The sequence below is a fragment of the Quercus suber genome, unplaced genomic scaffold (assembly GCF_002906115.3).
Source record: "Quercus suber isolate HL8 unplaced genomic scaffold, Cork oak 2.0 scaffold_136, whole genome shotgun sequence".
Classification (NCBI taxonomy): domain Eukaryota; kingdom Viridiplantae; phylum Streptophyta; class Magnoliopsida; order Fagales; family Fagaceae; genus Quercus; species Quercus suber.
The window spans coordinates 1114090-1129017 of NW_027069598.1; the positions used below are offsets into that span (position 1 = coordinate 1114090).

General features: G+C 33.8%; 1 protein-coding gene across 1 annotated transcript; it reads left to right on the forward strand.

Annotated features, from left to right (window-relative positions):
* Positions 1-2047: 2047 nt before the first annotated feature.
* Positions 2048-8056, forward strand: LOC112016442 (protein INVOLVED IN DE NOVO 2; the record flags this gene model as incomplete). The annotated part of the gene is given in 8 exon segments (XM_024049006.2): positions 2048-2110; positions 3055-3983; positions 4182-4363; positions 4911-5000; positions 5104-5391; positions 5632-5841; positions 6914-7152; positions 7776-8056. Coding segments are annotated over 6 exon segments (1908 nt in total). The 3' UTR covers positions 7151-7152; positions 7776-8056.
* Between the last annotated feature and the right edge of the window lie 6872 nt (positions 8057-14928).

The following is a 14928-nucleotide window of genomic DNA, read 5'->3' on the forward strand; positions in this document are numbered from 1 at the left end:
TTTTTATAACAAATCACATGTGATTAGTTGTTATTGGTTCAAATTTAAAACTGACACTAAGATTACTTTTTTGCCCAAATAATAACAACCAGTAATAACCTGTCACTTAAAATTTATTGTAAAAATATTATAAATATATCATTTCTCAAAATAAAAATACTGTTCAAAATGCTTCCTCAAAATAGCCAAAATAATTGCAATTCAAATACTATTCTCCAAACTTTTCTGTGAAACAAAAATACGAAAAAGACTGTTCGAGATGCTCAGACAATGGCTATATAGCGAATCTGCTACAGTCCCCAGAGCTTGGATTCCATCACTTTATACGACCGGACGCGCTCCAATGGCGCGTGCATCTACTTCATCTCTCATTTCTCACAGTGTCCCACGCACACACGCACTCACATTCACGTTTCACACGCACAGCCACAGCCACACAGCACCTAACCCTAGTCACTAACCACTCACTACCATCTCCAATTTCACCCAAATTCCCAATTTTGATCCAGACCCAGATTCCCAATTCCATTTCTGATCAAGACCCAATCCTCGGACGATCAACCAGGCTTTTCTCCTGCTCAATTAGTCTCCGCTATCATACCAGGGTAAAACATCCTCCTCGGACAGGAGATGTCCTCCTCGGACTGGAGATATCCTCCTCGGAAAGCGATGATCCTCTACCCAGAGGATTCCGCTCCAATCTGGACCTCGCATTCTATTCATCATTCTCTTCGGATGTGAAACAGTTCTCTCGTGGGTGTTCGGCCCGTTAACTTGGGCCTGATCCTTTTATCCCCCACAAAAGTATTGCAGCTAAGCTTTGCCAAAAATTTTTAAATGCTCACGGTTAATGCTCAACTTAATTGTCTTTTATTTCCTTAAAAAAAATCTCAATGTCTTAAAAAAAGAGGGTGGGGGATGTGAGATAGAGAAAAAGCTTTGATATGAATGTGTTTGATATCAACTTATAAATTTAGTTTTTAACTTTTATATATAGCTTTTTAAATTTTTTGAGGTACAAATATACTTTAGCACACTTTTAGTAAAAAAATTTAGCAAAAAATAAAATAAACTATTCCCAAATAAACAAGTGTCTATTTGGCCTTTTTATTTATTGAATTTCTAGCTTTGAAGTATATATTTTTTTTAAGAACTTCATTTTTTTTCCTCACTTTTATATTACAAATATATTTTAGCGCACTTTTAGAAAAAATAATAACAACAAAAACACTAATAAGTTGACTCCAAACACAAGCCGACCAAAGTTTAGACTTTTTTCAAAATAGCTAAAAATCTGGAATTTAGTCAAATACTACTCTCCAAACTTTACTGTAAAACAATAATACTTCTCAAGATGCTTTCTCAAATTAGCCAAAAATCTTGTAAATACTACTCTCCAAACTTTTCTGTAAAACAAAAAAAATAAAAGAGAGATGTTATGTCTACAACAATTTTACAACATTTTTATAACAAATCACATGTGATTAGTTGTTATTGGTTCAAATTTAAAACTGACACTAAGATTACTTTTTTGCCCAAATAATAACAACCAGTAATAACCTGTCACTTAAAATTTATTGTAAAAATATTATAAATATATCATTTCTCAAAATAAAAATACTGTTCAAAATGCTTCCTCAAAATAGCCAAAATAATTGCAATTCAAATACTATTCTCCAAACTTTTCTGTGAAACAAAAATACGAAAAAGACTGTTCGAGATGCTCAGACAATGGCTATATAGCGAATCTGCTACAGTCCCCAGAGCTTGGATTCCATCACTTTATACGACCGGACGCGCTCCAATGGCGCGTGCATCTACTTCATCTCTCATTTCTCACAGTGTCCCACGCACACACGCACTCACATTCACGTTTCACACGCACAGCCACAGCCACACAGCACCTAACCCTAGTCACTAACCACTCACTACCATCTCCAATTTCACCCAAATTCCCAATTTTGATCCAGACCCAGATTCCCAATTCCATTTCTGATCAAGACCCAGATTCCCAATTCGTCTAAAATAGAAACTCACAGTGTCAAAATTTTCACTAATTGATTTTTTATTGTGACCCCCAGGAGTTCCAAGTCAACTAATTTTCTCACTGGTAATCTTATCCACTTCTCTCTGTTGCTCTGCTTCAAATTTCTTTGCATGCATGCACTGTTTAAGATAATTTGTCTGCACTCTCATCTTGTGGGGTTGATTTTTTTTTTTTCTCTGTATCTCAGTTTTGGAGTTTTTAAGGTTCTAGATTGCTCTGTAAAAGTCAGTTCCTTCTTGGTTAATTTTCACAGATCGGGCTTTATTGTATTTTTTTAGTTAATTTTAATGATGGGTTTTAGGCATGTAAGATAATGTTGTTGGAATAAGGTTTGGTTGGGCTGATTTGGGAGTTTGGAGTTTAACAATAACTGTTCTGTTACTGTTTGTCTGTGTGGTTTGATTTTGATTTTGATTTTTTTTTTTTTTTTGTTGCCAAATGCAAGATTGTATCTGGGTTTCTTTAAAGCTGAACTATGTTTTAATTTAGTATGGTCGATATGCTTACTAATTAAATAAAAAAAATTTAGAATGTAGTTCTTGCTAGTTATTGGTATTTAGATACAATGTACCTTTGGTCTGAAATTGTCTCATGGATTCTGCCAGAAAAGGGAAAAAAAATGAAATAAGAGAATAAGACAGTTGTGTAAATGCCACCCTGGTGAAGCCCAAATATCCAATTATGTTTCTGTTTGATCTGCTGGATTGTGTGATTTAAGGGTTTATACTCTATTTATCATCGATGGCTTACCAGAAAAGGGAGGAAATGCATTTTGGATTCAAAGAAGATTCAAAGAAGTAAGATTTTAGATGAATTGTAGCGGTTCTGTGTTAAACTGTCAATCATGTCTATCTTTTCTAGTTGAGCTCTGGTTACACTAGTTCACTTCCTGACGGTTGTATAATCATATATAAAATATTAACCAATAAATAATGGAAATTACCTGTGCAAGAAATATATTAAGTTTGTATTATTTTTTTTTTTTGGTTCATTTTTCAAATTTCCAGGTACTATTTATCTTTAAGGGGAATCGTGATGGATTTCAGCTCAGGAGAGGATTCAGATATTAGTGAATCTGAAATGGATGAGTATGAAGATAAAACTTATGAAAAATTGAAGAATGGGAATCACAATGTCAAAAACTCAAATGAGACATTTACTTGCCCCTACTGCCCGAAGAAGAAAAAACGAGATTATCTATATAAGGAACTTCTTCAGCATGCTTCTGGGGTGGGCAACAGTAGTTCAGATAAAAGAAGTGCAAAAGAGAAGGCTAATCACCTTGCTTTGGTGAAATATTTGGAAAAGGATTTAGCAAGTCCATCAAAACCCGTGAACGAGAATGATCCTCCTGTTGGCTGTGACCATGATGAGAAATTAGTGTGGCCTTGGACAGGAATTGTGGTTAACATTCCAACTAAACGAACGGAGGAAGGGAGATATGTAGGAGAAAGTGGGTCCAAGCTGAGGGATGAATTGAAAAGTAGAGGGTTTAATCCCACAAGGGTCCACCCTCTATGGAATTTTCGGGGTCATTCAGGAAGCGCTGTTGTGGAATTCTTCAAAGATTGGCCGGGGTTACATAATGCCATGTCATTTGAGAGGGCTTATGAGGCAGATCATCATGGGAAAAAGGACTGGTTAGCTAATAATGACCAAAAATCTGGTCTTTATGCTTGGGTTGCCCGTGCAGATGACTATAATTCAACTGGAATTATTGGGGACCACCTACAAAAGATTGGAGATGTTAGGACAATTTCTGACATTATGGAGGAAGAAGCACGGAAGCAGGGTAAACTTGTATCTAATCTGAAAAACCTCATTGAGGTCAAGAACAAGTGTTTGAAAGAAATGGAGGAAAGATGTACTCAAACTACAGTATCCCTTAGCAACATAATAGAAGAGAAAGATAAGCTACTTCAAGCCTATAATGAAGGTTTGTTCTGTTATAGAGATCCAATGTTTACTTTTCTTTAGTAACCTAAAGTATAATATGTTTTCAGCTTTTTACAGCTGTGGAATTCCTGCATAGTTGGTGAGTTGTAGTGTAGATTTCACCATATTGGATATTTTACTATCTAGTGTCAGGCTGTTGTCGTGACATTAATCTATCCCATGTTTTTTTGCTTGATAGAGATTAAAAAGATACAACTGAGTGCGAGGGATCACTTTCAGAGGATTTTTAAAGACCACGAAAAGCTCAAGTTGCTAGTGGAATCTCAGAAAACTGAGCTCGAGCACCGTGGGGTAGAATTGGAAAAGCGTGAGGCACGGAATGAGAGCGAAAGCAAAAAGCTCGCTGAAGAGATTGAAAAGGTATTGTTACTTTGGGTTTCATTGCTGTCATAGTTTCTCTTAGATTCACAATTCACATGCTATAATTACTGAAGGAGGTGGTATCTCGTGTAATGATGGCATACAACACCCCTGGACATAAGGGTCAAGGGTGGTTCCCATGCTTGTGGGGTCCATGCCCATGCGAGAGGGGTATTGTATGCAACCGTTAAACAAGATAATAAATCTTATTGAAGAGGTAAATTGTCTTTGGTTAAAAAAAAAATTTGAATTTGAGAGAAATGATCAAGTTGCTCTAAAAGGGGAAGAACAGAATGATCTTTTTTCCCTTGGTACTCATCAAATCTGATAACCCCCAGAATGATTGATTAGAAAATCGTTAAACTTGACATTGTCAAAGTAACTCCTATTATCTGCTTTAATTTATTCAACTAGTTGTTACTTATCTAAATAAAGAAATGAAAAAAACAATTCAACTAGTTGCAGCATCAGTTGAAGTGTTCTTTTTATGATTATACTTTCATGTTTGCAAGACTGTTTGACAGAGCTGTTTTTGTTATTCTTTCAGAATGCTATAAGAAATAGTTCTCTGCAATTGGCCTCATTGGAGCAAGAAAAGGCTGATGTGAATGTATTGAAACTGGCTGAAGATCAGAAGGTTTGTGAGTTGTTTCTAAGTGCTTAAAGGATAACCTAAACATTTCCTTGTCATTTTGGATAAAGATAGATTAGTTATACTTTACAATTGGTTTCATACACAGAGGCAAAAGGAGGAACTCCATAAGAGAATAATTCAATTAGAAAAGCAACTGGATGCAAAACAAGCACTGGAATTGGAAATTGAGAGATTGAGAGGGTCATTAAATGTCATGAAGCACATGGGAGATGATGGAGATGTGGAAATTCTGGAAAAAGTGGATACAATACTCAAACAGTTGCGAGAAAAAGAAGGAGAACTTGAAGATTTAGAAGCTTTGAACCAAACATTAATAGTGAAGGAGCGCAAGAGCAATGATGAGCTGCAAGAAGCTCGAAAAGAATTAGTTAATGTAAGTGTTTTACCTCTTCAATGATGAGCAGCAAGAAGCTCAAAAATTGCATATGTTTTTATCATAAGTTAATACAAAGATGCTGTAATCATATAAATGACTTAAGTTTTGATTTATTATTTATTAAGACTAGGAACCCCTGGAGACTAATTCAAGTGTTAATGTGTCCAATTTTTCAACCCCAAACTTAATACAAGTTCCCATAGCTTGTGCAAAAGTACTAATTTTCTTTCTTTGTAGGACCTGAAAGACTTAGCTAGCCGTGCTCATATTGGCGTTAAGAGAATGGGAGAACTTAACAGTAAACCATTCCATGAGGCAATGAAAAGAAAGTATAATGAGGAAGAAGCAGAAGACAGAGCTTCAGAGCTATGCTCATTGTGGGAGGAATATCTGAAGGACCCTGACTGGCATCCTTTGAAAGTTATTACAGTTGATGGGAAGCATCAGGTGTTTTTCTTAGATTGCTTAAAATCTGGTTCGATTAGATTTTCTCTTAGTTCTAGTTTAAATCCGTTCCAAGGCAAATAATGCTGTCAACTGCATGTTCTTTTTCATGATGTTGTAAACATTCCATGTCTTTACAATGCTAGTTTAACATAATCATTTGTAAGGGTGAAAAGAGGAATATGATTGTAAGTGACAGAAGTACATGCTGCCCCCCCCTCTCTTTTTAATAGAGCAAATAAAGAAAAAAAAGAAAAAGAAAAGGGCTCAAAAAGAGTACAGAAACTTTGAAGCAGTCTTTAAAAAAAAAATTAAAAAAAAGATAAAATTCTTTGAAATTTCACACTTTATTTTGAAAGACTAAATTCTTTAAAACTGAAGCTACTAGACACTTCCACATTGTTGTGACTTCTGACACAAGTGTACTTGCTATTGTCATACGTAGATGGCCACATCAACATATGTACTGTATTCTTTTGAAATGATGTCAGTGTTCCTAAAGAGGAGATACTCTGTATCTTTACCTTTCCCTTTTATTTTACTCTTCCAAGCAAGCTGGGCTTAATTTATTGTCAGTTATCAAAGTTTCCCGATCTAAATTAAAGGATTAGATTTCTAGTCTGGTTTAGTTTGGCTGTGCTTGTGTTGCTTATGTAATTAGATGGTCTGAATTTGTGAATTATGCTGGGAAAGTCCCTTGCCAGTGTGATGTTTGAACAAACGAACGGTTTGCATGTCTGTTTGTGGTTTTTTATTGTCTTTTATGTAACTTGTCAGGAACATGCTTTCTGCTGTCTAATATGTATGCAGAGCATCTACATTTGCTTAATTTTTTTGTTCATCAGCTTAGATATGATTTTTTTTAAAGTATTACATCTATGTAATGTTCAAGGATTCTGTTGCACCAAATTACTATTCAAATTTTAAATGAACTAGTTATGAGCTTGCAATGGTATTCAAATATATCCATAGCCTGTATGCTTTTGGTTGTGAAGTCCTTATTCATCACTTCTTGTTACTTTGCTTGCCTTTTTAACATGATATGGTTTACTTAAGATGAATGTCACTGTTTCAGCAAGTTATAGATGAAGAAGATGAGAAATTGAATGATCTGAGGAAAGAATTGGGTGATGAAGTTTACAAGGCTGTGACAGCAGCTTTAATGGAGATAAATGAATACAATCCTAGTGGGCGGTATATAATATCAGAATTGTGGAACTATCCAGAAGGAAGAAGAGCTACACTTGAAGAGGGGGTCATGTTTATATTGAAGCAATGGAAAGTAGCTAAACGCAAAAGGGGAATGAGTTGAAGGTTGGTATAAGTTTCATTTAGTTTATTATAAAAAATAAGTGAGACAAATGAACAACTATGCGAGGCGCTCATTAATAATATTAAATTTTGGCAGACTAGCATGTAATGAGTCTTGAATGTAGCCTTTGCCACCTTTACTGAAATTTTTTTTGCTGCCTATGATAGGTACTGTTGCTTTGGTAGTAGACCAAGCTTTTACTACCTAGGATAGGTGGCATCTTTTCCTGGAAGACAATTGACAATTAGATATAAATTCAACGTGAATGAAGCATGAGGATACACAGACGATGTTACTTCATTTTTTTTAAAGCAGTGTTCTGCAAATATTGCATTTGTATTCAGCTCAGTTTGTGTTTACAAAAATAATCCAGCTGTTATGTCATAGTCATACAACAACAACCAAGGCTTACTCCCGAAATTTTGGGGTGGGCCATGGATCCTCATCAGACTAGTCAGGTTCAGCCCATGTTATAGTCTTTACCCGTGATTATGTTAGTATAAATGAGTAAATGACATTAACTTATTTATTCAGTAGCTTTAATGTACCCATGATTTCAGTATCTTGTAAGGAAAGCCATATTGAATACTTTTCTCACATTAAAACATTGTTGCTTTGTTTGCAGGAAATAATATATCTGAGTCCTCTAACGGAACAATGTTGTGGAATTTGGAAGACATGTCACTGAGAGATGGAATAAGCTGCCGCTTACATGATGGTGGCAGGTGTTCAAGGCATGTGTTCTCTGTAATTTATTGTGTTTCATATCGGAGAGACGTTCTCTCTCCAAGTCTCCATTGAACAACTTGTTGAAAGCAACTGCATATTTAGCATTCTTCTTGTTCAATGGATGGGAAACTTGATGGAAAATCTATTTGAAAATGCAGTGTAGCCTTCAATCTAAAACTTGTGTTAGGTGGACATGGTCCATGGACTGGAATTTTCAATGTTTTTAATCATGGTAACAAATTTTTAATGGGGGAGGTGAAAAGGTGAGTCCCAATAAATACGATAAGCATTTGAGGTTAGGAATGTCATTAATTATATAACATCTCTCTCGTGTTTTCTCATTTAATAAAACAAGTTGTTACTAGTGAGTAAAAATGTAATTTTAATGGTGAGTCTAGATTAAAATTAATAACAATTTGTTACATAGAATTTATTGTAAAATTGTTGTAGATGTAAGTGTAACATTACTCATATGTCTTGTATTGGTTTATATCTCAACTGGCACTTTTCAGTTGGCTTGATATATAATTTTTTTACTCTGGTTAATGGGTGTTCTTAAACATTTGTTAATGGATCATTTTTAAAAAGTTTTAAAATTATTCTTATAAAAAAATAATAAAACAAATCAAATTTTTTTGAGCAGTATTACAAACACAAATTATTTTACAAATTTTTACAAACTGCTAATGTGACAAATTCTTACTAATTCTAATATGAGTTTATCACTAACATCACATTTTTACTTATAATAACTATTTAAAAAATGCTAAAGCCATACCAGTAATTTTTAAAGATGTTGTAAAATAGTTTGTGTCTATAGCATTATTTTTTTTTCCTTATTAAAAGTTTCTAAAAATATTTCTTATAAAAAATTTCTAAATATATTTCTTAATCCATTGCACTCATAAGTTAACTTTTCCCTAAAATTTAGTATTACGTATTTGCAAAGAGTTTTATAATTTTAATCTAATTCTTGTTGTAACTATCCAATTAAAAAAAAAAAACCCCACAAGAATTGTTCACAAATTTGCAAAGCAGCAATGTTCACCATTAGGAATTGCACTTCCATCACCTTAAGCAATGAAAAGAAACAACACCCATAGCTCCGCACCGGCATCAATAATAATAGGAATTTGAACAATCTGTTTCTAAACTCTTTTCAGAGATAAAGAAACAACTCTCTCCAACATTGCAGTTGATCCCTCAATTGGGATACCAGTTTACACCAAGGAACAATGGACGTGGAACAAAGTAGAAAAGGCTTGCAGTTCAGCTGAAGCCAATACATGCCCACATGCAGTACATAAGCAAGAGACCTAAGCCTATTCCATCTTTGTGCGGCTAACTATTTATGAAGCAAGATCCAAGCCAGGGAATGTGGAAGTAGCAGTCACAAGTTTGGTATTTCATTATTCATCAAGATGACTATGACTCCACAACTAGACTTTGGAGTTAAATATTTTCTAGTAATACACTATAGACACGATATTTCCAGAACTGCTGAGTTGACAAAGTTATTATTGTTTCTCATATATGCCTACCATTGACGCCACTTTATTGCTTACCATTAACAACTCGCCACCTCAACAGTTGTGAGGAAGTTGTCCCTCTAAACTTATAACATATTCCCATAGAAATGATAGAGGCTTTGTAACCCAATGATATTTGATGTTTCTATACCTCAATCACATATGGTTATGTTTGGTAGATATGGGACTACAACAGTAACTCAAATACTCAAGGAACGGAGGAAGAAAATAAGTTTATTTTAAAACANAAAAAAAAAAAAAAAAAAAAAGACCATCACGGAGAATGTATCATATAAACAATATAAAAAATAAATATATATATATATATATATGTCTCATTTCTTTGCTCTTTTTTATTGAGAAGAGATTTTGTTTCATTTCTTTGCTGAATGCATAAAAATCTTTCATTCAGTTTGGTGATACATTGCATGATACGTGGGTCATGTTTATTTGTTCGGAGAGAAAAGAACGTGATGAATATTAATGGGCCTGGCTAATTGCTATATATAGGGCTTAGCTACCGCCACTACTCTCTTTTCTTCTTATCTGTGACTGTGAGTGAAACTTTCTTCACTTCCTTCTCCTCCAGGTAGTCTCTACTTTCTACTTATTATTATTATTATTATTTTTTCTATAAAATGAGTGTTTATTTGTTTTTAACCGCTATTCAATTTTTGTTACTTGATCATGTAAATCCATGGCATTGGATAAACATTTGCATTTTATTTTTTTTCTTTTTTGGAATACTCTTCGTGTGAAAAGACGCTTTAGAAAGTGTGTGGACTTTAGTGTACAAGTTGCTCAAAAAAGATACACATTTATATATACCTATGTTAAAGCACACATCTTTTTTTTTTTAGAGAGTTTCAAATGATAGCTTTTTATAATCAAATGAAGACATTAATTAGTTTTTAGTGTAAGCGGAGATTGAACCTCAAATCTCTTATTCAACCGTCAAAAATTTTACTAGGCTGGAATGTACAAGCATGCATTTGTGTGTGTGTATTTAGAAAGTGTTTAAAGTTAAGGAACTATATTGTTTTTTTGACAAGAGACTAAACTAATGAGAAGTTCTTACTTAGTTTAATTCAATGTCTCATTTCAACTTGTTGTACTTGTACATTATGTATATTTTAATTAAATATCATACTTTGTTGTAAGATTTTACTAAGCTTAATGAAACATTCTCATACAATGTTGAATTCTTTAGACCTAACTTTTAATTATTAAAAAAAAATTGTGAATTGTACATTTGTGTTGTTTTTATAACATAATACTATACATTTATTCTCATTTTAGGAGATAATAAGCTTTGCTTCTTTGGAGATTCCAGCCTCTTGAATAGTTGAATTTAAAGGGATCAACACTATCATTTTTATTTATTTATAATTAAGGCCACTGTGATCCTAGGAAGCACAGATGCTTCATTTTGGGGTGTCATACCTATGTACTGCCTGTGTCATGTTATAATTTTTCAAAAATTGCTTGTGTCATCATATTGTATTCGTACCTGTGTTCATGCTTCCTAGCTGTAGTTAGTGCTAGAATATAATGTTGATTATATAAGTTGGGAAATAATAATAAGAAGAAAACAATGGGCAGGTCTTTAAACAGATGAGTTTGAAATGAAAAGGTTTGCTTTGTTCAAACAGAGCACAAGAAAAAGGAATTGAATTTATAAAATAGAGAAAAAATGCAAGAGTTATGGGATCGGGTTTTAAAATTTCAGAATTCTACTTTGAATGTTTTGTGCTATGCATATGATCTGGTGAGCTTGCATGAAGGTCTCATGGACTTGTCCAGTTGTCTTAAAGTTGTTTGTCTTCAGCTGCTGGAACTGTTATCTGGGTCATTTACAGATGTAAATCTAAAAAGGAATTTCACTTTGGATAAGTGACCTTTGTTCCTTGTATTTGCTGATTACGAAGTAGTTTATTTATATTTCTAGAATTTTGATGTATCTTGTAGTATTTGTTTCACTGATGTTGAGGGCATGTTATATTTTAGGTTTAAATGGATGACCATATTCTTGAAGAGTTGCAAAAGGCACGCAAACTTGTTGTGAGCCTTGCCAAGGAAGTTGATGTCAAGAATGAAAAATTGTTTAGAATGGAGAGCAAGTTAGATGAGACCTTTCGCATGATGATGGAGGAGAAAGCTAAGCCGCAGCAAGTGCAGCGAGCTTACTCTCAAGGTATGTTACACTTCATTAATAGCAAATTCATTTCAAATTCCACTTGCTTCAAAGTTATTTATTCTTATCTTACCACATTATGCATATGCACTTCAAAAATTGAATGGGTTGAATACATGCTTTCTTGGTTGCTGCATGCCTGTGTTATATACCTTATGACATATTCATATTATCGTTCACACATTGGGATGGGACTAAAGCTTTTAATATGTTCAAAATGGGAATCCTGTCTTTGGATAAAAAAAGAACTTTGCAACTCTAGCAAGACTCAAGCAATTCCCCCACAAACTATACCTGTGAAAATTTGTCTAGAAAGAGTGAGCTTAATGGTGTCTATGTTATAAAAAATTGCTGAATCTGTAGAAGGGTTGGTTGATTGGTATATAATGGCAGTCTAGTTTTAATTAAGCTTGTGAATGCTTTCTTTGCTAGTATTTTAATAATTGCAGTGAACTTAAATGTGAAATGGGAGAATAAATCATGTTTGAATATCAACTAGTCCAGCATGTAAACTCCATTCGAGTACTTGAGAGAATTGCAACCTTATGATTAGCATTGCCTCTTTACCCTTGTGGTTGGTATTGCACTTTTAATCTGTGACTTTGTTTCTCACTCCCTTGTGAAATTTAGTCAATTTAGCACTATCTTTGCTTCAGTTGTATATCTTGCATTGAAACTTTGTTAGATTCTGTCTTCTACTATTCTTCTGCATCTTTTCATGCTATTTTATGAGATCTGACTAATCTGAATTAGCATTATCTTTTGCAGCACTTTGAAGTGCCAAAACATGTGTGCTTATCTCATACTTAATAATAAATTCTTTAGAAATGAAGAAGACATAGTTTGTCGCCGAACAAAATGCAAAGTTGCAGCAGAGAGTTAAAGAATTGGAGAAGCGAGAGTCCCAAATTGATCTGGAGCGGAAAAGTTTACTCATTGAGAGGGAGAAGGTAACATGAAACTTTGTAAACGATCCCTTATGTATGACTGTAGCCATATATGGGCTCTATCCATTGGTAGTGCCAAATATAAGGTCCTGGTAATATTATCCAAGGTTGGTTGTTTTTTTACGGTTTAAAGCTGGTCCTCTTGTTTTGTTATGCCTATAGGATCACTTGAACAACATATCAACCTTTTGTATAATTCATATGCATTGTTTGTCATCTGCAAGTATTGTTTCCTTCATTTGCTATGGAACAATTTAAATGTATTCAAATTACAGTTGTATGTGCATATTTTGCCGTTATCTGCTGCCCAGTTTAGAATTTAGATTCAATTCCAAGAATCCATGCAGTTCTAGCTGGAACTTGTTAGATTGAATTCCATATGGTTCTCGCCAGAACTTTGTCTGCCATTTACTTGTTGATAGTTGTTGTGAGCCAACTCCAACAATAATTTTACATTAAGCTAACATCTTAACTGCTATAGTTGAAAGCTCAAAGCTCTACAAAACACGACCACATATCAACCATCCAAATTGATGCCCTAAGAAAAGAACTGGAGGAAAAAGTGGATGAGTTGCAATCCATGGACACCCTTAACCAAACTCTGATACTTAAGGAGCATATGAGTAACCTTGAGCTGCAAGATGCTCGCAAAGAATTGATAAATGTAAGATTTTTCTTATTTTCTTTTGCACATGGTTAATGTTTACTGAAAATGCTCAACTTTTTATATATATTATCAACTACTGTTTTGTTTTGCTAATATCTGCCCTCTCCACACACAAAAAAAAAAAAAAAAAAAAAAAAAAAAAAAAAGAAGTGATGTCTTTTTGTTTACCATTTAGGGTTTACAAGATATTTGGAATGACTAAGACCTTTTTGGAATCAAAAGAATGGATGAGGTTAATGAGAAACTGGTTAAAGGTGTGTGCTTAAAAAAATTCCCTAATGATTGGGAGGTAAATGTAGTAGAACTAATTTCACTGTGGCAAGCCAATGTTAGTAATCCAATTTGGCATCCTTTCAAAACAGAATTTCTTGATGGAAAATTGTAGGTACTTTTCTTTACCTTCTTTTTATTACTTCTTTCATATAGTTTAAAGTTCAATATGGATACCTGAGATGTTTCTTGAATAAAATATGTTAGGGCATTGTTGTCAAGGAAGTAGTAATGGACATTGGTTTTGTCTATTACAATAGACAGTATGATGATTTTTCCTGATTTTTCCTTGAAGAATAAAGCCAACTTCAAAAATAGAATTATTATATGTTTTTTTTCTCTTATTATAGGATGCTCAATTCTTTGAATCATGAAAAATGAATAAAGTCAGTTTTAAATTCCAAAGCATTGTAACAAAAGTGATGTTTTATAACCAATTCATTAGCAATCTTATGGTTATAAAATTGAAAATAGAGTTACAAAACATTCTATACAGCGATGAATTAGCATTGTGACTGCCCCAATGGCTTGATGGACAAAGCAGTCTTTGCCATTATAACAAAATGAATTGGATGAACTCATATTAGATATTTGAATACTACTTGCTAAATCGTATTTGCATTCACTTTGTGACTTATAACTCTTTGAAAGGCAGGAAGTAATAGATAAAGGTGATAGTAAGCTGAAGAAGTTGAGGAGTGTATGTGGCGAGGAAGTGTACAAGACTGTAGCTGATGCATTGCTGGAATTGAATGACTACAACTCAAGCGGGAGGTATGTAATTCCAAAACTTGGAACTTCAATGAGAGAAGAAAAGCCAATCTGAAAGAGGTAATTAAGTACATGATCGAAGAGTTGAAGACACTCAAGTCTTACTTCCCTCCAGAACTTTGGAACTTCAATGAGGGAAGAAAAGCCAGTCTGAAAGAGGTAATTAAGAACATGATTGAAGAGTTTAAGACACTCAAGCCTCTTAAGCGGAGAAGATAATGACAATGATATCTAGTCTAGCAGTGGTAGTACTTCTCACTATACTCAAAGTGCAAGTTCTACAAAGAAACTTTGAGAGCTCTTAGTAACCCCACCAACTGTTTGATCTAACTAGAAGATCGAGCACTACTCTGTAAAGCGTCGACAAGATGGATTTTTGCAACCAATGTATCGGATCAAGTCCCATTACATCACAAAATATGCTTTTGAGTCTTGAATTTGTATGATATTTTGCTTGTAACTTATGCTGTAGTCATAGGGTCTTCCAAATCATACTAGTGCTAGAAAAGGAGAATGCTAAATCTATTACTAATTTTACTATAAAAATTTATAAACTAATGTGACAATGAATTTGATTGGTGTCTTATAAACTACAAAATAAATTAATTTTTTGTTTTGTATTTATAAATTAATATATCAATCATAGGAAAAACTATACCACCTAAGTTAAG